At 41.2% G+C, this 23352-nt stretch overlaps 1 protein-coding gene across 2 annotated transcripts in view; it reads right to left on the bottom strand.

The window, feature by feature from the left end:
• Positions 1-21207, bottom strand: part of MAU2 (MAU2 sister chromatid cohesion factor) — a 38252-nt gene extending 17045 nt beyond the window's left edge. For both annotated transcript variants that reach the window (XM_018565922.1, XM_018565921.1), the window contains exons 1-11: positions 20889-21207; positions 15888-15905; positions 12002-12067; positions 10539-10634; positions 10339-10433; positions 8752-8779; positions 5492-5647; positions 4873-5019; positions 4341-4431; positions 3372-3475; positions 3216-3293 (exon numbers count right to left, since the gene is read on the bottom strand). In XM_018565922.1, the coding sequence (XP_018421424.1) occupies positions 3216-3293; positions 3372-3475; positions 4341-4431; positions 4873-5019; positions 5492-5647; positions 8752-8779; positions 10339-10433; positions 10539-10634; positions 12002-12067; positions 15888-15905; positions 20889-21140 (1131 nt within the window). In that variant the 5' untranslated portion in view covers positions 21141-21207. The remainder of the gene's footprint in view (positions 1-3215; positions 3294-3371; positions 3476-4340; positions 4432-4872; positions 5020-5491; positions 5648-8751; positions 8780-10338; positions 10434-10538; positions 10635-12001; positions 12068-15887; positions 15906-20888) is intronic.
• Between the last annotated feature and the right edge of the window lie 2145 nt (positions 21208-23352).

Below are 23352 nucleotides of genomic sequence, written 5' to 3'. Positions count from 1 at the left end.
CACCTGAGGTGGTCAAAGACAGGACACAAAAGGCATTGAGAGCTGCATTGTAGGGGGCAAAGCAGAGAGTCACATGTTCTCCCAAAAATATTTTTTTAAACCTTGCTTTAATCTGGGCTCCAGTGGGTGAAAAGTGGAGCAAGTAGTAAGGCCTGGTTCACACCTTGGCGTTTTACAGAGCTGATCGACGCACTGTAAAACGCGCCGCAAGTGAAATCACATTATTTCCTATGGGCATGGTTCCCACCTGGGTGTATTTCAGCGCGTAGGAACACGCTGAAAAACGCCCTACGCCCAAAGAAGTACAGGAGCTTCTTTGGGGCGTATTTTTTTCCGCACGTATCCATTAGGATACAGCTGGATAGCCCTCGTAAACGTGCGTTTGTCGCGCGTTTCGTTGACCACAAATCACAGTAGAAACGCGCATATTACGAACGCCCAAGTGTGAACCCAGCCTAAGGGGTACAAACATCAAAGGGTGCACTTTTTTTTTTAATCCTCTTAAAGAAATATTTTTACAATTTATAATATACAACAACAAAACACTTCTTGACATTTAGAAACATTACTATACAACATCCATGATATTGCGGTGCCTCGAATACTTTAACCCCATCATTCCACCCATTCCCAGCTCTGCCCGTTTCAATCCCTAAGTATGCCTCCCACATCTCTATTTTAGCTTTCATCATGGCTTCCCTTTCATCCCCCACCAATTAAATATGCGATACATCTACCTCAAGAAACATTCAAAATACTATTTATTTTGTGCAATTTTTACTTGTTTACCCTTTAAATGTACAACAGACCCATCCCTTTATATATACTATAATTTATTTGTGTTCCTCAAACCCTCTTCCCTTTCTCTTTGTGTATTTTTCTATTTAACCTTACATGTCCATTTAGATAACCTATTCCCTATGCTATAAATTATTTAATAACCTTGATGGGGCTAGGCCAGGTATAGACAACCATGGAGACCATATCCTCCAGAATTTCTGTAGGCAACCTCTATGAAGGAAAATCAATCTTTCTTTCAATAATACTTGATTAACCTACGTACAACAATCCTCCAATGTGGGTGGTCTGGGAGACAACCATCTTAAAACAATTTTCCTTGCTATACCCAGAAGTCGTATAATGGGGTCAACTACCCCCAGATCATACCCCTCCTCCTCCTCCTCGTAATTCAAAAGACAGTTTGAGGTCCAACACCAAAGAGGTACCAAATACGTGGTTAACAAAGAGGGCTATAACTTCCCAGTACTCATGTAGTTTGGGACATCTCCATAGCATGTGTATCAATGTTGCATTGGTTCCCTTACATCTAGGGCATTTCCCCATATCATGTCTACCCCACTCAGAGTTTTTGAGTGGTATATACTCTATGGACAATAAATAACTGAGCAAGACGTTGGATTGGCGAGAGAGGATCTAGGGATATTAGCCAGACAACTGACCAAATCATCGTCTGATTGGCCCCAGATCCTCCGCCTATCCTCACCTACACAACAACGTCCTATCCTTTGACAAAGACCATATTAGAACAACATAAACTTTAGAGATAAGCCTTCTCTTGGACTTTGATATCTATAGTAGCAAAATCTATCACGTGTTCAAAGAGATGTATTCGCCACTGGGCCTGGAACGTATGCCGCAGTTGTAAGTATTCGAGAAAACCCAAATTGGGCAAGGAGCACTCTTCCTTCTAAGTCTGGAAAAAAAATTCAACTCATCACCCTTCAGGAATTAAGGGATATATTGTATACATTTACCAATCCAGCATCCAAAGTCTGCCAAGGTTTGACAAATCTACAAATACTGGATTATACCAGTATTCAAATTTGATAGCTTTCGCCATCAAAGATCATGTAGGATGAACTGAACGTGTAGAGACAATCCCTGCCTCTACCTGGGATATAAGAGGATATCTAGAAAATAAAGAAAGTAAAATTGCCTGGACAGGATCTTTCCATGTTATGTACTCCCCATCCCTTGCGGTGTTGTAGCTGAGATGCTATTTTGGAGTGGGTTTTTTTTCCATATTAAGTTCCTAAAGATGGTATCAATTTTAACAAACTATTGTAGTGTAATCCATATGGGAGAGTTATGTAATAGATATAATAATTGTGGGGTCCATATCATTTTAATCAAATTGGCTCTTCCAATCACAGTGAGCGGAAGTTTACACCAACTAGTGCATTTTTGTTTAAATCTAAGCAAGAACTGTATAATATTAAGATACTCTGAAATCTGAGCCGATATCACCCACCCCTAGATATTTAAATGTATCTACAATCTGAATTTGGGCCGCACCTACTGGAACATTAAAGACTTATCCCTGTTTATTTTAAGCCCTGCAAATGCTCCAAAGTGAGAGATTAAAGACATCAAGGCCAGTAGGGACGTATCAGCTTCGCCCAGGAATAAAAGTGCATCTTCCCCTTCGAAAGCCTACTTTGTTGCTTGTCTTAATGCTATTGCCAATGGCTCCATTGCTAGGGCAAAGAGTAACGATGACAAGGAGCACCCCTGTTGCATTACCCTATGCAAAGCAGAAGATTTTGAAAAACAATTAAGAATATATGCAGGGTGCCCTCTACTTAATGAGCCTGTTACCTTACCCAGAATGTGTAAAGCATGGGTGCGCTTTAAGTGCTTAAACTGCTTTTTGATAGGGCAGCATGCATAACCATAGTCAAATGGCTGAATACCACCTTTGTTCAGCTGTATACCACCATGACAATCTTTGCAGTGAGTGCCACCTATACAATAACAGATTACCCATGTGTTTCTTGTGCCCACACTGCAAGTATAAAAATGGGGCTCCGTGTTTTCCAAAATGACTACATACAAACTGTTTAACCATGCTCCATGTGGTATTTGCCACTTGGTAAGTACATTCTTCCACAAAGTATTTAGCCACCTACAGTCTGGTTATATACCAGTACAGGCACACAACTGCCACATTGACAAACACTTACCTTAAGCCAACATTTTACATATATCTAAAAGATGGCTTAGATGGAAGAAACACTGTAGGGGAACTAAGTGAATATAACCCTAGATCGGCTCCTCTTCTGTTAATGTTTCTATACATTAGTCTTTAAATTTGAATAAAACAGATTTGCTTAACGACTGAAAACTCCGAATTTCAACCCCCCATAATGGTTTCCACTAAAAAAGTATAAACTCTAAAAGCTCTTAGTACCTACCAGCAACGTGTGGAGTTGGGCTGCATGATTAGAAAACAGACGGGGTGACTGTTGACACAGCTGACAGACTTGGGATATCTAAGTAAAAGCAAAAACAGTCACAGAAACGGCCAATACCTAAAAAATGCTGCTAAGCAACTTCTTTCTATTGCTTACCTCTTGTAAAGCTGTAGCTTTGTGGCCTGTGACAAGACGACACATGATTATGTGTTCCAACAGGATGACTTGGAATGAGGACAAGATTGGGCTACTGTCAAGCACTGCAAATAAAATGGCAGAATTTCCAGTGAACTAAAGTGGTCATTGCATAGTGGATAAAAAGACAGAAGAAAACACTTCACTGATATTTGTACAAAAAACAGTGGTTATTCTAGAAATAGGTTTACTTTTTAGATCCTAAGGTCAACAGTTGATGTTGAGAATGACAAACTGTTAATGACTTGGCCTCCAAGTAGGAAGTCAGCTGAGTTAGTAAAATCGTTCCAAACTATATCACTTACTTATTCAAAATACCTTGTCTGAAGACTTTGTGCAGCGTATATATTTTACCTAGCAACAAATTATGTTGAAAATCCCTGAAATGTTTGTGAAATTCAAGTAATCCATATTAAGTGGGAATAAAAATGTTCACATGTCCCCATGCTGTTAACAGAGATTTCCTCCAAACCCCAATAGCCCTGCCAATAAGCTAATAAAAGCCCTAACAGGATTTCTTTTGCACAACAGTGCCTGCCATTACATAACACCTAAGTTATGCCCCTGTAGCTCGAACTCCGAAGCGCGCTAAAAAACAATGTAGCTGGCCAGCTGCTTATCAATAGGTTTATGAGGCTGGCTTCTACCTTTGTGGCACAGACTTCACCGAAAAACAGGTTAGAAGAAAAAAAAAAGTTATGAACCAAGCCATGGTGGCCTTGAAAATGCTTGGGAGCATGTGTATTCTGCCTCCACTTACTATGGCTACCGATCTAAAAGAACAAAGGATAAACTGTTCCAAAGCAGGTTTAGCTGTACAGTATACCAGGTTTATCTGCCATTTTTAACACTGGTCCACCATTCAAACTGACATATGATTGCATGATTTATAAATGCAGACATCATAGACAATCAATACACTATACTTACTCTTTAGCTTTTCTAACTGCATAAGAGCTTTATCTGTGTATTTCTGAGCCTTCTCAAGGTAACCTGCCTGCATAGAGTGCATAACTGTTACCTGCAAGGTAAAACAGAACAGAGGCATGTACAATATTTAATAAATGGTTAACAGCGTAAACGTAAAAGACGATAAAAAAGTCTTAACATTTTTTTTACTTGTTATTCAGCTAGGCTGCTACATTTAACTGAATGGTCCACTTTAAGTTCCAGAGTCATTTTGTGCATTTCAGCTAAGGGCCCATAATACAAAAAGTGTCTCCTTCAGTTCGTGTAAAAAAATAAATACATGTAGTTTGAGGTTCAGACCCTTATCTAATATGAGGAGCATCAGACAGCATCTAAATACTCCAATCCAAAATAATTTGAGTTACACTTTATTATATTCCTCATTCATACTAGTGAGAAGAGCAGTAATACATGTCCTTCTACGGCTTGTAAGCAGCTTCCACCTGAAATTCTATTTTATTATGCACTGAAAAAGTGGCATTGTAAGACTTACCAAATAAACCAAAACACACATATGCTCTTTGGGCAGCCAATGGAACAAGTCAGCTGGATTACTAGGTAAAATCTCATCATCATGGAGAGTTGAAATAGTCTGGATGCACTGTTGGAGCTGTTTAAGACACGGTTTCACACTTTTTACCTGTAACAAAACCCATATATATCATTTGTATGCTTAGACAAAGAGGTGTGCCAGACATTATGGATTGTATTACAAAACGGGTAATGAATGCATATGCAATTAATGGTAAAATAAATTGTGGCGTTCAACAATTACAACTAATACCACCCTATAAATGCTAGTTTGTAGAGGTAAATCCTGAAACTGATGGTAGACCGAAATACTTTTAGACTGTGTGCGGCCTATAAAAAAGAGATTAGCACTTCTTAACCACATTTTTAAAACACTGAATTGTTGGGAGACAAAAAAACATGTGGCTGCTACTTTCACTTCGAGCTATATACTGTGATAAATAGAATTGTCCTACTTCACCTGTCATTTAGCATGAATGGTAACCAGCACTTACAAACAAGCTACTATGTAAAGACACTGTGCATTTGCTCTTACATATAGTGCAGCAGAGAAAAACTATTTTCCTTTCAGCTAGTCATACCTGTCCTGCATCCAAATAATGTGTCACTTGAAGAACCAAGAAAAAAACTCGTAGGGATTCCTTCTGGATTGGGTTGCCCTGCCAATTCTCAACAATTTGCCCACACAAAGTCAGAAGTGGATGTACTTCCTGCAGCTTTCGTTCCATCAGCAAAAGCTAAATAAAAAAAAATAAAAAAGAGAAAAATGGTTACTTCAATTTTTTTTATTAGGTTGGAAAACATACAGTACTCACGTGCATTAGAAAGCCCACTAAACACAAATATACAAAAACCTCAAGTGAAAACCTTCACAAGTATGTGCCTGTTCAATCCCCACCCCAAATGGGAGCAAGACAATGCTCTATATAAAAACATACCATTATACGTCTTTAGACTATTGTGAAGGTGTGTAAAGCAGATTTTTGTTATCCCAATAAGACCATACTGAATGTATTCTTTTATAATTGAATAGCAGCAGCTAAAGAAGACAACGATCGCCATTACAATTTCCTATCCTGGTTGAGCTGACGACAGTATAAAAACACAGAGTCAAGACCTCTCTACCAAACCTTCAAACTTACTTAGGCCTAGTTCACACGGGCTCCAGCTTGCATAAGAGCAGTGAGAATCTTTACAGTGAAAGTAAGCACTCCCATTAAGACCTGGTTAACATTCCCAAATTGGAGCTGAAGGGTACTTTAAAGGATTCAACAAAGCTTGCTGAAAGCTCTGCGAACACTTTGTAAAAAAGCTCACTGTTCCCTCTGCCCCTTTACATGCTGAAGCCTAGAACTAGGCCTAAGTTACTTTTAGAGGAGAAAACATATCAATGGAAGGAAATCCTTAGGCGGCTAAGAGATGAGTTATAGAGCAATCAGCTATTTAGAACCTCAACATACAGGTAACCATGTAACTTACAGTCATGGCCCAGAATATTGGCACCCCTGCATTTGTCAGACAATGCACCACTTTGCGCAGAAAATAGATGGAATTACAAATGTTGAGGCATTCTCGTGTTTATTTCTTTTGTCTGTATTGGTATGACACAAAAAAAGTGGAGGAGAAAAAAAAATAAATCCAAATCCCGCACATTCCACACAAAACTCCAAAAATGGACTGGAAAAAATTATTGGCACCTTCCACAAATTGCATTAAATAATTGTATTCCAAGTTTGTGATGCTCCTGTAATTTGTAATTACACTCACCGGTATCAATTACCAGGTGCTGACTATATAGAACTCACACCGGCAACCAGTTAAAATGGTGGAAAATTGACTCAACCTTTCTGTTGTGTGTCTCTGTGTGCCACATGGAGTATGGAGAAGAGAGAGAGCAGCAAAGAAATGTCTGAGGATTTGAGAACAAAAATTGTGGAAAAGCATGGACAATGTCAAGGTCAATGTCAAGTCCATCTCCAGAGATCTTAATGATCCTGTGTCCACTGTGCAACATTGTCAAGAAGTTTACAGCCCATGGCGCTGTAGCTAATCTCCCTGGACAAAAGAGAACAATTGATCAAAGATTGCAACGAAGGATGGTTAGATTGGTGGATAAAGACCCTCCATCAACTTCCAGACAAATTCAAGCTGACCTTCAGGCACATGTACAACTGTGTCAGCTCGCACTATACGTCGCCATCTGAAAAGGGATGCTATGGAATTAGACCCAAGAGGACCCCACTGCTGACACAAAAACATAAAAAAAGCCAGATTGGAGTTTGCCAAAACTTACCTGAGGAAGCCCAATTCCTTTTGGGAGAATGTGCTGTGGACAGACGAAACAAAATTACAGCTTTTTGGTAAAGCCCATTATTCTACTGTTTTCAGAAAAAGAAATGTCCCTACAGTCAAACATGGTGGAGGTTCACTAATGTTTAATTCTAGGGTGCAATGTAGGGCCCATTGTCAGAAAGTTGGGTCTATGTCAGAGGTCATGGGTCTTACAGCAGGACAATGACCCAAAGCACACGTCAAAAAGCACCCAGAAATGGTTTCAGACAAAGTGCTGGAGAGTACTGGACTGGCCAGCAATGAGTCCAGATCTGAATGCCATAGAGCACCTGTGGAGGGATCTCAAAACAGCAGTTGGGAAAAGGAACCCTTCCAATCTGAGAGACCTGGAGCAGTTGGTGAAAGAAGAGTGGTCCAAACTTCCTGTAGAGAGGTGCAAGAAACTCATTGATGGTTACAGGAAGCGATTGATTTCAGTTATTTTTTCCAAGGGCTGTTCTACCAAATATTAATTGAGGGTGCCAATCATTTTGTCCAGTCCATTTTTGGAGTTTTGCATGGAATGCGTCAGTTTGGCATTTTTTTCTCCACTTTTTTCTGTCATACCAATACAAACAAAATAAACATGAGAATGCCTAAACATTTGTCATTGCAACAATTTTCTGCGTGACGTGGTGCATTATCTGACAGAAATGCAGGGGTGCCAAAATTCTGGGCCATGACTGTGCGTTGCGAAGAGAAAAGTATAACTGGCATAGACTCTAATCTTGTAATGACCAAGGCCTGATTCACACCTAAGCAACAGCATTTGAGGGTAGAACAGCGCAATTTTTCGATGCTTGTTTTTGCAGGTGCATTAAGTTGCGCATTTTTATGAGCAGATTTTGACACATTAAAAACAATGTGTCCATGTGCAAAAACAATTGCAACACGCGTTTACAAACATTTCTTATTGACTATGGCACATGTGTCAAACTCAAGGCCCAGGGGCCGAATCCGGCCCACCAGGCCATTTCCTAGACTTCTACTTTCAGATCTAGGTATTTAGTTATTACTAAAATCCGTGATAATCGAATGCAGAGGCAATTATGATAAAGATTAGATACAGTTATATAGTCTTAGATAACTCTGAGGGCAACCATAATGTTGGTGTGGCCCACGATTAAATTGAGTTTGACACCCCTGGACTATGGGGACAAAATGAGCTGTAATCGGCCAAAAAGAAGCTCATGTACTTTTTCCAGTGACAGACATTTTTGTTTATTGCGACAAAACGCTCAGGTGTGAAAAGGGACCATCAAAATGAAAGGGATTGTTTGGTGAAGCATTTTGTTGCGCTTATTCAGCTGCAACCATACGCTTAGTGTGAACCAGGCCTAGCAGACATGTGGACTAGTCCAACGAAAGACAGATAAAATCCATTGGGAACTTTATCCATATTTCTTGGGCTGTTGCACCATGTGGGATCTATGGCTTTATAAGCCACATTTATTTTATACATACATTGCACTTTAGGATCTAAAAAGGAGCACCAAAATAAAGCACTTACCATTCCTTTACTCAGCAAAAACAGCGCCCTGTGAAGAAAAACAAAGTATGAATAATACACTTGCAACAAATCCATAGTCATAGCTATTAATACAGAAGCAGATAATCAGGGGGGGCTTTACATTTTGAATATTACTACTTGGCTGATGACCAGTTGCTGTAGTAAGGTCAGAACTGAAAGCAAAAATAAAGTGGTGATGAATCACTTCACACCAATGTTCTTATTAACACTTTAATTGAACCTGTTTCTTTGCCATCTACAAGCAGGGTACAGGTTTCTGCTTCCCCAGCAGCACATACCAAGACCAGAATGCAGTGTGCTGTAGCAATTGGTTTTGCTGAGTTGAGGCACGTTGCATTAGGAAACGCATTCAAAATGAAGGAACAGCAATGCACCTCAAACCATAAGGAAAATAGGTCCTGCTGCATTTTTTTTTTTGCAACATCACACATCAGCAGAGTTGTGCACATTAATTGAGTTCTGGACATATATTGGGGTGCCAGTCCAAACGAAAACCGTGTCGAAATACCAAAAAACGGCTTTCCAAGTGACACAGTAATTGCATGGCATTTCTCAAGAAGTCATAAGAATTAAGCAAATACCCAGATACATTGTATATTCGTTAAATTGCTGCCAATTAAAACAGATTGAATAAGTCTGCAGACTTGAAGGAAGACACAAAGAGCACCCACAGCTTTTATAGAAGCCCAAAGCAGTACACAATGAAGAACACCGGTATGTAAAACGCATACACATAATCACTGTAAAAGGTATCTGGCTAACTTCGTTATGGGCTATATTTTTGGGTAATTCCAAAACTGTGTAGGAGTGTGATTTTGACCCACAGATAGCACTATAGCAGCAACTACTGGCATCTCCCCATCCCTTATGCACAGGATCACCACCAATTGCTCAGTTATGCAGGCTGCTGGTTTTCAAGGGTGCACTAGTCAGCGTATACCTACACATCTTAAAAGCCTGCATGTGTATAAAGCACACATTTTACCCAACACAGGCCAAACTTTTTCTTAAAGCTGAACTCCGGGATTTACAGAAAAACTGCTCATTAAGTTATTCCCTTCACTGGAAGGGTTAAATGCAGGTAGAGGGACAGGAATGAGGCGCATCTCTTACCTTGTTCCTTACTCCAGCAGGCTTCAGAACTCTCCTCTTCTCCCTAATGCTATTGGTTGTGGGGCAGTCGCTTGCTGTCCTAACGTACAATGCTATTAGCCCTGCATTTTACATGATAACTTCAGCGTCTGACCAATGGCCAGAGTGTGTTAGAGAAGAGGCTTCGGGGGACCAGTCATACAACTGAATGAAGAATGCTGAGGTAATGAATAATGCAAGATTACACCCTATTCCTCTACCCCTACACATAATGAGCATTTAAAATTGATTTGGGGCACAGCACAGGTAGTTTTTGTGTGATTGCCAAAATTTATCTTCGATATACGTTTTTATCTACGGATACATTTAGACTCGACGATTTAATGAGAACGTATGGAAAGGAAGAAAAAGAAAAAACAAACAAACAGTCTAGTATAAAACATGACCACAGAAAAGGCTGTTGAGATACACTACCTGGTATACTCAGATCCCACCACACGTGCATATTCAGCACCAACTCCTAGGAGATCACATGCCGACACCAAATCTTTCTCGAGAGTATGAAGTTGCTTGAAAATGTCAAAAAAAAAAAAAAAAGTAAATACGTTTGCTAATTCAATGCAGTAGCTATCACATTAGAATGGTACAGTTAAACAAATAATAATGTCACTTACAGCAAGCTGAAATAGAAGCCTGCAATGCCAGTAGGGTGTCTGTTGGGATATTTGAATTGCCTTACGTAGAAGAGGCTTTGCTGCATCCACAGAGTTCTGCAACAAAAAGTTTGATGTGTGCACATTCATCAGTTACTGTGACTTACAACCCATATCACAAACAAATAAATGTGTGTATACATACATACATACATACATACATACATACATACATACATACATACACACACACAGCATCATATCAAAGCCATAGATTCAGCATGACAGTCAGGCAACTAGTATTTTAAGGAGAGCAATGGCAACCTGTAGATTATCTCAGTGTAAGTTTAAAGAGAACTCCATTCTATTAACACATCAAACTCAGTTGTCTTGCCATCTGGTTCGTCTAGGTGTCTCAAATAAAACTGTATTACTCACCTGACTCCCCCTGCATCCTCTTCTCTCCTGGGCTCAGTCAGTCTACGAACCACTGATGTCAACCAATCACATATGTGGTCCATCAACCATTGATATGAGGAGGCCGAGGGACAATCCATAGCCAGATAGCCAGAGTGGATCCCCCCCCCCCTAGACAAAATGAGAACTTAAAGACTAACCCTTTTTTTGTGTCAAAATTTAAAAAAAAATATCAAAGTCAGTAGCACTGGAGACTTACCGTTATTAGTGTTAAAATTAAAACAAGAGAACCAGTACCAAAAAAAGTCTAGAATTTGCCCAGGGCCACACATTTCCAAGTACAAATGGATCAAAAGTCAAACTTTGGTTACAAGTCATCTTTCATAGACCAAGCTTCTAAAGGCTTAACTGACCACAACATTTTATCTGGTTTTGGATAGAAGGGGAAGGGTTGGAGCACCCATCAGTTTGTTATTGCAGTCTTTGCCCCTGCTGGGGAGCTTTCCTGCCAGGGCAGGAAATGTTTCAAAAACTTTTAGCTTTGACAAGAGGGTTGCCATGGCTGACCTCTTACTTGAGGCATTGAAGCCAGAGTGACTGTTATGCTGACCCCGTGGCTTCAATACCTTTGGAATAACTGAACTGGAACCAGTACACATCAGAAAAGTCACAAGTCCATAGCTGCATACTTGTTCTGTGTGAGAGGCTCAGAGTATTGAAGCAAGTAGAATCAGCATGGCAGCCATTCTCCCAAAAGATAGGTCAGTATTGGCAACTGCCACGCTTCCCTCATCAAAGGTTTCTTTTAAGTCTAACAGTCTATCCTAAAATGTCACATTTGCATTAAAAAAATAGCCATATAGCTCACTTAGCAATGGGGGCAAATAATAACACACAATAACTAATATCAAAAGTTTTCAACACTTTAGAATGGTCTTAAAACTGCAAGGCAACTAATGACGACTGAAACACCAAGCAAATCCTCACATTACTCCTCTTAAGGTCTAAACAAGAGAACAAAGTAATCCAACACTCCACAAGACTAAAATCCATCCAGGAAAACTTACCTCCTGGCAATATAATTCTGATAGAAGACTCGCTGCTTCAAACTTAACATCTTCAAATTGAGGAATCTGGTTACAATGAGTTAAGCTGGATATTTTTAAATTAGTTCTTATACAATACAATCATTCACTATGACCATTAAAAATGTATGGATTGAAGCTAAGGGGACAATGTTATGAAGAAAAACAAAAACACAGTAACATGAAAACATGAATATGCTGTAGAGACAAACTTATACAAGATGTCCCTTACAAACACAAGTTGTATCGTTAGGTAATAAAGCATTCATATGGTACTGAAAGAATGCCATGTCAGAATATCACAGACTTTCCTAATATGCTGATTCAATAGCTACAATCCCTTGAGGCACAAAACCATAACAAACATGCAGATTAGGGTACATCTGCATACTTACTCCAGGTTCGTGATTTAAAGTACTGAACCCACCGATTCATTGTGACAAAAACACAACAAGAAATGTTAGGAGAGGTCAGCAATGGAAGTCTCCATAAAGGTTTCCTTTAACCCCTTTGTGAAGGGAGACGTACACTGTACATCCAATCACAAAGTGCCTATATGACTGACTACATACACTGTACGTGACGAGTTATTTAAGGCTCTGCAATGCCGGTAACTGCTGATTCTCAGCGGTTACCAGTCATTAATGAATGCCTCAGTGTTGAGGCATTCATTAATGAAATAGTTAAGCTTTTGTAAAAGCTTCTTTCTTACATTAATGAAAGAATGAAGCTGTTACATACAAATACGGGAGCGCTAAATAGTAATCCGTATTTGACAGCTGAAAATAGCAGAGAGGTAGCAGAGTGACTCACCTCTCTTCTTTTCGTTTTGACAGCTATCTAGCCCATCTTTAGGATACATTTCAAGCACAGAGATACAAATGTATCTCTGAGCCTGAAATGTATCACCTCTGATCGTCTGAGCAAGACCAAAGACCTTTAGTGAGATCTGAATCTGACATGCTGTCAGGATCAGTCTCTAAGGTTATTATTAGCTGTTCCTAAATTTGGAGCAGCCCAATAGCCAAAAATTAAAAAAGTTAACTTAGCAAGCAGTCATAGTGACTGCTTGATATAAACTGACAAAAAAAGTGTTTTTTTAAACAAAGTGTAAAAAAAATTAGGAAAATAGAAATTATAAATATTTTTTTATACTATAATTATTATAAAATAATTCTAAAAAAAATAATCAAAACTTGTGAAAAAGTGTTTTCTTCTAGTTTTTTTAATATTTGATTCAAACTAAGTGAGGCGTTGGGTACACGTTTGATATAATTATATAGCCCTATCTGTCCTCTAAAAAACAATACATAATATGTGTGGGTACATTTAGTAAGAAAGTATATTACTGCTGTAAAAGAATCACACAGCAAAAATCTAAAAAGTGTGTCAGTCATTTATGAACAGAAACTGAAAACTAGTTGAAGGGGTTAAGGGCCTATTCAGATTTGTGCATTGCAGTAATGCATAATTTAACACGAGTTACTGCGGTCCACCCACGATGTGGTGTAGTGCCATTCACTGTGAATTGCACGCCAATGGAATATGGATTAGCGGCCAATGCAACTGCATGGCATCACAACATACTGTACATTGAGATAGGCTGTGTTCTCAAAAAAAAAAAAAATAATAATAATAATAATTGTGCGGTGTGGTTTTTGGTTTATTGCTGTATGTCAACACATGACATTAAATATAGCAAGAATATGAAGGAGGCCTAGCACCTTATCTGCTATAAATCACCCTATGCATGTGGAAAATATTTCCTGTCTGGTCAGTATAAACAGATAGAAAGTACTCAGGAATAGACACTAAACTCAGGAGTTAAATTCTTAAAAATGCATTTGGCTGGGTTCACACATGGGTGTACTATATGCGCGTTTTTAAGCACTTTTTTTATTCAGTGAAACGCGCGTTCAACGCTCGTTTTTATACCTCCTTGGCGGACGATTTTTTTTGGCTTTTTTAACTTTCCAACTTCCCGCCGGTTCCGCCCCCCTGCGAAGCGGACACTCGCAAGGGACAGTCTTTAGGTTCAAATGTGAGATTGTAGTCCATCACAGGAGCAAGCTTGGAGCGGTGACTACTTTACAACACACACAGGGACCATGGGGAACAAAAGTAGCCCCCCTCCAGAAGGAAGGACAGTGTCAGCGCCAATTCAGAGATGATTTGAGGATCTGCAGCCGAGTGATACACAAATAGGTTACATTTTTATTAATAGTTAAGGTACTTGTATGTATTTTTAGGATTTGACTCCTGAGTTTGTCACTTGAAAGGAGAACTATTGGGTTAGGGCTTTTCCCCATAGTTCTCCTAAGGGTAACAGGAGGACACAAACTAGCGCCCTCCCGTCACCCTAAGCTCAGTATACCACGAGCAACAGCTCGCGGTATACTGAGACGCCGCAGTATAGCGCGAGCTACAGCTCGCAGTATACTGAGACAAAAGAGACAGAAGGGAGCTCAACCTAGTGCAGATAATTCTTTTAATTTTAAAAGACACAATAAACAGGAGTGCAAGGGTACTCACAATGGTAGGTCAAACAACAGCGTATATGGATGATTTCAGAGAAACAGCAGTTTCAGGACTGCAATCTGTGTGTGTGCCACTGGGTTGTGGCGTCGTTGGCGCGTTTCCGGGGTCACGCCACCTTCTTCAGAACGTGAATACTGAGACGCAGCAGCTGAAGCGCATCCCGACAATTATGCCGGGATCCGCCCAGCTGCGTGAGTGACAGCTGGCTCTGCCTATCTAGAGGCAGAGCCAGCTGTACCCGCCCCCTCTCCCGTCCGTTCCGCCAGTCAGCACTGGAGGATCGGAGCGGGGAGGGGGGAATCCAGTCCCTCCCGTCACGGCAGAGAGCCGTTACAGGATCGAGAAGTGAGCGAACGCCAGTATGTGTTCGCTCACTTCTCGATCTACTGAGCCGACCTGTGACAGTCTCATTGTCACAGGTCGGCTAGAACTATGAGGTGAGTGAAAAGCACTCACCTCATAGTTCTCCTTTAAGTGTAAATGGCCACATTCCCTAAAGTGTAAGAGTGTTCATCCAGACCAAACTTTTGTTTCTAGTTTTACTGCTACCTAGGACTCCAGTTGAAAGCTTTTCCATCACTACCTGTTCCACTGACAATAGTTTCTCCAACGAGGGAGGGGGAAAAAATCCAACATGGACACAGACAGCAATAGATATCTGACTGGTGTAGACTTTCCCTACTCTACAAAAAGTTTTTTATGTTTATGTTGCCTAGAGATTTACAATCATGTCCTGTCCGGTAAAAGGACAGCAGGATAGGAATTACAAAACCTCTCCTAATTGATCTACAGATAGTAGTAAAACCCAACAAGGGTTCTAAACCTTCTCCACGCTAACAAAAAAAACTAGGTTCTGGTTAGAAAGAGAATCGGTCACTATGCTAATCAAAGTGAAAGTGATTGTCTTTCTTGGAAAGTCAATCCCTTATCAACTGCAACATATTTTTTCCACGCTGTTCCTGCTGCTCTATTTGTCTGTCAGAGCCCCTAGTCTGATCACAAGAGTTATTAATCTCCTCCCCTGGGCTTTTGGCTGCATAGGCCCAGCACTGTATCTTGGAAGTATGGGTAAAAAGTCACATGCTCCTCCAACCTAGAACAACCAGGTAATTCCAAGGGCTAACAGATACTACAAAAATAGTAGGCATGCAATAAAATGAGGTTGTGAATTCATTTGTACTCTGCAAGTATTTAAAATGGAATTCAAGCAAAAACATTTATGTTATTAACAGATTGGAGAAGCTTTTGTTGATGTTTTGTGTTGCAATTGCAATGTTGGTCAACTTAGTTACCAAATGTACACTGCTTTTAAGCATCATAGGAAGGATACTTGTTGAGAAATCAGCCACTGAAAAGACAATTTTTTTAAAAAAAAAAAAAAAAAAAAAAAAAGAAGAAGAAATCCTCAATTTAATACAATATAGCATAGAATTGGTAAAAATAACATGTGTCGAATATACCTTGTTTTCTATATTCATCTAACTGAATCACTCCATCTGAAAAGCACAACACACAGGCCCTGCAATCTGTTTTAATGGATACAGTCATGCATTTTTCCTCATTTTTAAATACAGCAAAACACAGGACGAAAGCAAACCTTTAGGACCTGTTTATACCAACGTTTTGCTGTGCATTATGAAAAATCCTATATAATGCATTAACCTCCTCTTCCTATAGCCACTGATCGGTTGTATGGTGCGATTTTGGCGCGACTTTTAAAGCCTATGGCCAATTTTGGGTAATGTAGTTTTAAGGCTTGACCTGTTTGGTGTCTTTTTACCCGACGTGACCCCGTCTTTTATATTTTACCAAAAAATTGGGTAATAATAATAAATGTTTTAGAAATTAATATAGGGGAAACAGTTATTTTTTTAAATTTTCTGTAAATTTTCCTTATTATAGTAAAAAATAAATTTTGTTTTAAAGGGCAATTCCACTTTCCCAGGTAAATTTGGATTACCCCATCATTCTGGGCCCCTCTGCCCCCTTGTGCGAACACTCCTTCCCCTCCGCCATATATCCATACGCTGTGCTCTGTATTTAGATTTTTACATACGGCTAGCACTCAGTGGTCAGTGCAGTCAGAAGCACTGCTCATTGGTCAGCGAGGTCAAGTATAGCATGTCGGGGAAGAAAAAGTTGTCATCCTGCCCTTTCCATTTTTTCTCCCAACACTGCATTCGCAAAGGATTTTAAATTTGACCCCATCAAAAAAAAAAAATCTAATGAATGTTGCAAAAACAGATTTGCTGGAATTAAATTCTAATGGTGTATGGCCATCGTTAGTCATAGCTCAGTAGTGCACAATAAGGCTGGATTCACATCTTTAAATTTTTGCATGATGTGTTTCCTATCAAAAAAAAAAAATTCAATGGAAGTACATCTCAACCCTTGTGTTAAGAGAACTATAGGGTAAGTGTTTTCCCCCATAGTTCTCTTTAGGGTCACAGGAGGACATACAGGTGAAACTCGAATAATTAGAATATTGTGCAAAAGTAATTGCAGTAATTGCTGCAAAAGGGGCCCAAACCAAGTACTGAGTACATATGCATGCTTGTACTTTTCAGAGGTCCGATATTGTTCTATGTACAATCCTTGTTTTATTAATTGCATGTAGTAATCTACTTTTTTGAGGTTGTGGATTTGGGGTTCTTGGGGTTTTCATGAGCTGTAAGCCATAATCATCACAATTATGACAAATCACAGCTTGAACTATCTTGCTTTGCATGTAATGAGTCTATCTCATATATTAGTTTCACCTTTTAAGTTGCATTAGTGAAATAAATGAACGATATTCTAATTATTCGAGTTTCACCTGTATACTAACCTCTTCCCATGACCAAAAGCTCAGTGTACAGCGTGCTTCTGCCAGCGACATACTGAGACCACACCAGCCGGGACATTACTGTCGAGATCCACCCAGCTGCGTGAGTGACAGCTGGCTCTATCTAGAGGCAGAGCCAGCTGTGCCTGCCCCCGTTCGTTCCTCCAGTCAGTGCTGGAGGATCGGAGAGGGGGGAATCCCTGCAGGGAGATGATCGGAAAGTGAGCCAGTGACGGTATGTGTTTGCTCACTTCCCGATCAATACAGCAGACGTGCGACAGCTTCTTTGTCACAAGTCGGCTGCATTTAGGTGTTGACACACGTCAACACCTAAATGCATTGATGTACATTATAACGTGCATTGACATCCGATTCAATGCATTGCAACACATGCAATATATAGATATGTGTTTTTATGCGCTACCAATAATTTCCCTCCCTTAAAAGCAATATCTGCATCTTCATATTTGGTTTAATGGGGTGCTATAGTTGAAAGCTGGTACAGTTTATTGGCAGAAGAGATTTTGTAAGTCTTTCCTGCCCCCCCAAAAGAGACCTTCCCCATATTGTATCATTTTTTTGGCATGTATACTGCCTGCAGTTCATGCACATTGCAGTGTGCATTCCCTTTACACTCAGCATCTGAAAGATGCCAAGCATGGGCGACGAAATAATGCAACTCCCACGTGCACAGGATGGGTTACTACACCCTACGGCCCCACTCACACTGGCTTATCAGGCGGAGATCTGTGCACTGCACTGGAACGCAGCGCATTGTGGCACCACACATTCCGGCGCAGGCGATCGCACACGCGTTTGGAGTGCCATTTAAATGAATGGTACCGCAACACACCTCCCGTACCAGAATTTGCAAGACCCTACTTATTTATAATAGGGGATGGGGAGGCGGCTTTATTTCTTTTTTAACTTCTTTTTTATATTTCAAAAAGTATTTATTTTACTATTAAAGGCTTGGGGGAAAACTTTTAAAGTTAAAAAAAAAAAAGAAATTAAAAATAAAAGAAGGATGGAGGAGTTCTCAATCTCCTTTTCGGCAGCCCCAGCACTTAATGAACAGGAAGCACTCAATACAGCGGTTTCCTGTACATTCATAAATCATGGAGATCGTAAATAGATACTATGTCCGCCTATGAACAGGAAGTGATGTGGAGCACTTCCTGTGTATTCATAATTGGGGACACAGTATCTGAACACTATGTCCTCAGTTATTAACAAGAAACAAGTGTGAAGAACAAACACTTGGTGTTTGTTCTTCACATGGAAGGAACAGCAAATATTTAACATATTTACAGATCCTCCGCTCCCCATCCTGATCTTCATCCCGACTCCTCCCAGCTGATTATCTTTCCTCCCCGCTGGCGCTGGTTGCAGGGGTCTGTGTCCCCACCGATCCCTGCGGCCTCTGCCGATACAGGGGGGGGGGTTTACCGCTGAGCACCAGCAGCAGGGTCTGTATGTCTTACAATTCCCACTGGGAACAGCGGGAAATGGAGGGGACTGAGCATAGATCAACTAATCGATAATGAGAATCATTAAGAACAATTAATTTTGACAAAATCGCTTAGTTGTTTCAACTAATCATCCCTCTCGATCGTCTCTTCCTTATAGTAGATCATACCTGTGCATTATATAGTCTTAAAGAAGAACTTTTTTTTCCCCCATTTTTAGTGGGCTGCGTTATCCAGCAGTGTCAATTATAATCCGCTGCTCCTCACCCAGTTCTGTGCTGCCACCTTCCTTAAATAACCTCATTGGGAGCTGGCTATTTCTTCCGGTTGTTGCAGTCAGCCCCCCAGGCATGTGCCACCGTGAATACGCTGTAGATGACCCTCAAGTCTTCTGGGACAATTGGCACAAGTATCCCAGAAAGCTACCTAGTTGAGAACGGCAGAAAGATGGTTAGGGGCACCCCTTACCGTTGGCCCTGTAATTGTTCCTTAACAGGACCCAGGAATGGGCTCTCGATCATGTGATCAGCCAATTACAGTGACCACATGATCAGGAGCCTGTCACCAGATCCCCATCAGTGACAGTTTGGTCCCTGTGCTTGGAGCGTGCCGCGAGCAAGCTTCCAGCACAGAACATTCGCTTGTTATGGCTTATCTCGACTATTTTAACTCCCTCCTCATTGGCCTACCTCTACACAGACCATCCCCCCTTCAGTCTATCATGAATGCTACTGCTAGACTCATCCAATTAACCAAGCGCTCAGTGTCTGCAACCTCCCTCCGTCAACCCCTCCACCGGCTTCCTTACCCCGATCCTTTCTGCCAATCCCTCCACCGGCTCCTACACCCCGCTCCTTTTTTGCCAATCCCTCCACCGGCTCCTACACCCCGCTCCTCTCTGCCAATCCTCCACTAGCATCCAATCATCGAACGAATGAAAATTCTAAATTTTTTACCCACCACTTACAAAGCCACTCAAAACTCTGCCCCCAGTTATATCTTCAACCTTGTCTCAAAGTATCACCCCCAACCGTCCTCTCTGCTCCTCCTAAGACCTCCTGCTCTCTAGCTACCTCAACTTCTCCCATGTTTGTCTCCAGGACTTCTCTAGAGTCTCTCCCATCCTCTTGAACTCTCTACCCCAACCTGTCTGTCTATCTCCCACTCTGTCCACCTTTAGGTGATCCCTGAAAACTCATCTCTTCAGGGAAGCCTATTCCACCTCTAACTATCAACTGATCAATCACTTTCCCAAACAATTCATCACCACACAGCTACCACCTCATGTATCACTAGACCTTCCCTTTTAGATTGTAAGCTCTCATAAGCAGGCCCTCCTTACCATCTTGTCTTGATTTGTATTGTAACTGTAATGTCCTCCTTATATTGTAAGGCATTACACAAACTGTTGGCGCTATATAAATCCTGGATAATATTTAAAATAACAGTGGACACACATATCGGTGGCCGGGTGTAAAAGCCTACCTTCTCGCCACCACATATATGCAAGCTGATTAGGTAGGTGTTAAAAAAGCTATATAAAAAAAAAAGGAAGTTTAACTCTAACACAAGGGGTGAAAAAGTAATAGATGGAAAGGCAGCAAAAGGGTGAAGGCAGCACCGGTGACAGCACAGAAGCTAAATTGGGAGACTGGTGGAGAGCATCGTCATTGGAACAGGAAGTGCCTGAACACAGACCTTCATGGCAGGATCATCAGGTATTATTTTAACGAAAGCTGCAGATTTAAAGCAATTGAATAAAAAATAAAAAAAAACTTTTGAAATAAACACTAATAAGTTAAAGATCATATGAGATTTTAGGGACTGGGTTTCCATGTAGTCCAATCTCAGCCCATGCCTTATAATAAGAAGTGAGGGAAGTATATGAGGGGTGCAGGCAGATGTACAGGGATAACAATACCAGGCTTGTTGCCAGTGATGAGACTAGAAGGAAGCGGGCTGTACACCTCTCATACAGATTGCAGAGTCACGTGAAAGGGGCCCCCCATCCCTCCCATACCAGGGACCCCCCACTCACCGCCTTCTCCAGGTGCTGCCGGGCCAGCTCGCTGTTCTTGGTGTGGTGATACAGGACAGAGCCGAGCTGCAAATGGGTCCGGGCCTCGATGCGCTGCGGCGGCTTGAACTGGAAGACGGCCTGCAGGCAGTGCACACACAGCCGGATCTTGGGCGGGCTGGAGGTTCGGAAATGCTCGGCGAAACCCAGCAGGGCCAAGTACCACGACTCCGAGGCCTCAGCCTGCGTAGCTACCACTGCCGCAGCCGCCATCACTGACACCAACAACAAGGCCCCGTACACTCCTCCGGCACAACACTCGCGAGAACTGCGCCGCACTGCATTGTGGGCATTGTAGTCTCCCTATTGTCTGCAGGGCCTGGCGGTTGGCAGGACGTGTGAGGGCGGTTTAGTCCTCTCTGTGTCTGTTCATTCTTGACAGATGCGTCCTAGAGAGCGGCGCCTGTCCCTGAGAAGAGAGGATGGAGCCTGCGAGAGAATTGCTGTGAAATGCCTAGTACTAGCATCACATTTGTACCATACTCCTCAAATGATAAACGAAAATCTAATAAAGCTAAACAAAATCCTCAGTATGTGTGTGTACTAATCACATAAAGGCCTTATTCACATAAAAACTGGCTTCAATCGCCTACATACAATTTTTTATGGGGTGATATGCATGGCCGTGGCTGTGACACTTTTTACAGCCCGTCGCATTTACTGCTTGCCAAATATATCAATTGAAGTCAAAGGGACCACACAACAATGCTTGGCACACAGTTGTGGCACAATATTTCATTGTAAAATCCTCCTTGGGGATCAAACAAAACAACAAGCCTTCAGGAGGCAGTAGTATTGACTCCTGAGGCGTCTTCAGTAGTGATGGTCCGAACACCCCTGTGTTCGGTTCAACTGCGAACTTTAGAACATGGAAAAAGTTTGTACTCAATGCAAATCTATGAGGGTAGAACTTTGAAAATCATTTGACGCCTTTTTGAAGGCTTATTTGCAAGTTAATGTCCATAAAAAGTGTATGGGGATTCGGGCGCTGCCCTGGGGGACATGAATCAATGAAAAAAACACTTAAAAAATAACAAATTTTAAAAGCAGGAGCAGTGATTTTAACATCACTTAAAGTGAAATAGTAAAAGTGAAAAATACCTTTCAATATTGTCCCTGGGGGGTCCCCTTAAACTGCCTGTAAAGTGGCAAATCTGTACGATGTATAGAACCTGCTTCAGCAAACATGACATTTCTAAAGGAAAAAAAGGACATAGAAAAAAGGAAAAGCATGCAGTTCCCCCTCCCAAACAATACCAGGCCTTTTAAGTCTGGTAGGAATATTAGGAGGGACCCCATTTAAAAAAAAAAATTTGGGCTTCCCCGCAAAAGTCATACCAGACCCTTAAGGTCCCCCCCTGCGATACCAGGCCACATGCCCTCAGCACTGGGAGGGTGTTTTTCCAGGGTCGCCAAGGGCCTCATTCCCACTAGCCCTGGGGTTTTGGTTGCTGAAAAATAGCCTGGCCAGGAAGGGGGTCTAAACACCTGGTCTTGAAGTGGTTAATCCAGCGTCAATCACGACATCCAGCGTTGTCCACGACGACTCGACGAAATAAAAAAATAAAACAATAAAAAAGAAATAGAAAAATGAACATAAAAAAAACCCGACGATGACCGTCCCGTCCGTTTGCGACGAACACCCACCACAGAATGGTATTTTGACTGATGCCGGCAACATATAAACAATTGGGCTGAGCTAGCAGTGACAGCTAGCTCCGCCCAACTGTTTACAGTTGTAACAGGTGAGGCATGATTGGGCAAAGTCATAATGACTTTGCCCAATCATGGCTTTCACAGTTCTATGTGCCCTGATCGGGCAAATTCTTGTACCTGATCTATGGTGGCGGTTTGCTATCTCAGCATTCGCATCGGCTGAGCAACTGAACACGCCTCTGGATTCCTGTGAACCAGCTCTAAACCTCCTCTAAAAAGCGATTGACCATGGATCATTTTTCAGAGGTGTGTATACCTCCCTCCTGTGCAAACAAGGCCTTAGTGGACTGGAGGTGGCAACAGGCATTAATTGGCATGGCAGTATCCAGTATTATAAATAGGCAGTGTCATCCTGGGAGAAAAGGCAATAGGACTGATACTGTTTTCCTCCTTTAGAGTTCGGATCTGTACAATGTATGTCGTTCTAACGATCTGAAGGCAACAGTATTGTATTTTATGGGCCCAAACCCACTGCTGTGCTCAGTGATCTCGCACTGCGTTCAGCGGCACAAAATAGGAGGAGAAAATTCTTCGTCCGAGGTCAGTACTTCTGCATTTTCTGCTGGGACTGAAGACTGAGCTAGGAAGATAAACTGTACACTTTACAGATTTAAACATTCAAAGTGACACTAAATTCAGGAGTTAAACCTTAAAAATGCATTCTAGTACCTTAACTATTAACAAAAATGTATCTTATTTGTGTATCACT

This window comes from Nanorana parkeri, unplaced genomic scaffold (genome assembly GCF_000935625.1).
Source record: "Nanorana parkeri isolate BGI_ZX_2015 unplaced genomic scaffold, ASM93562v1 scaffold900, whole genome shotgun sequence".
Taxonomy (NCBI): domain Eukaryota; kingdom Metazoa; phylum Chordata; class Amphibia; order Anura; family Dicroglossidae; genus Nanorana; species Nanorana parkeri.
The sequence above is the reverse complement of the archived record's forward strand: the minus strand, read 5'-3'. Positions and strand labels throughout refer to the sequence as shown.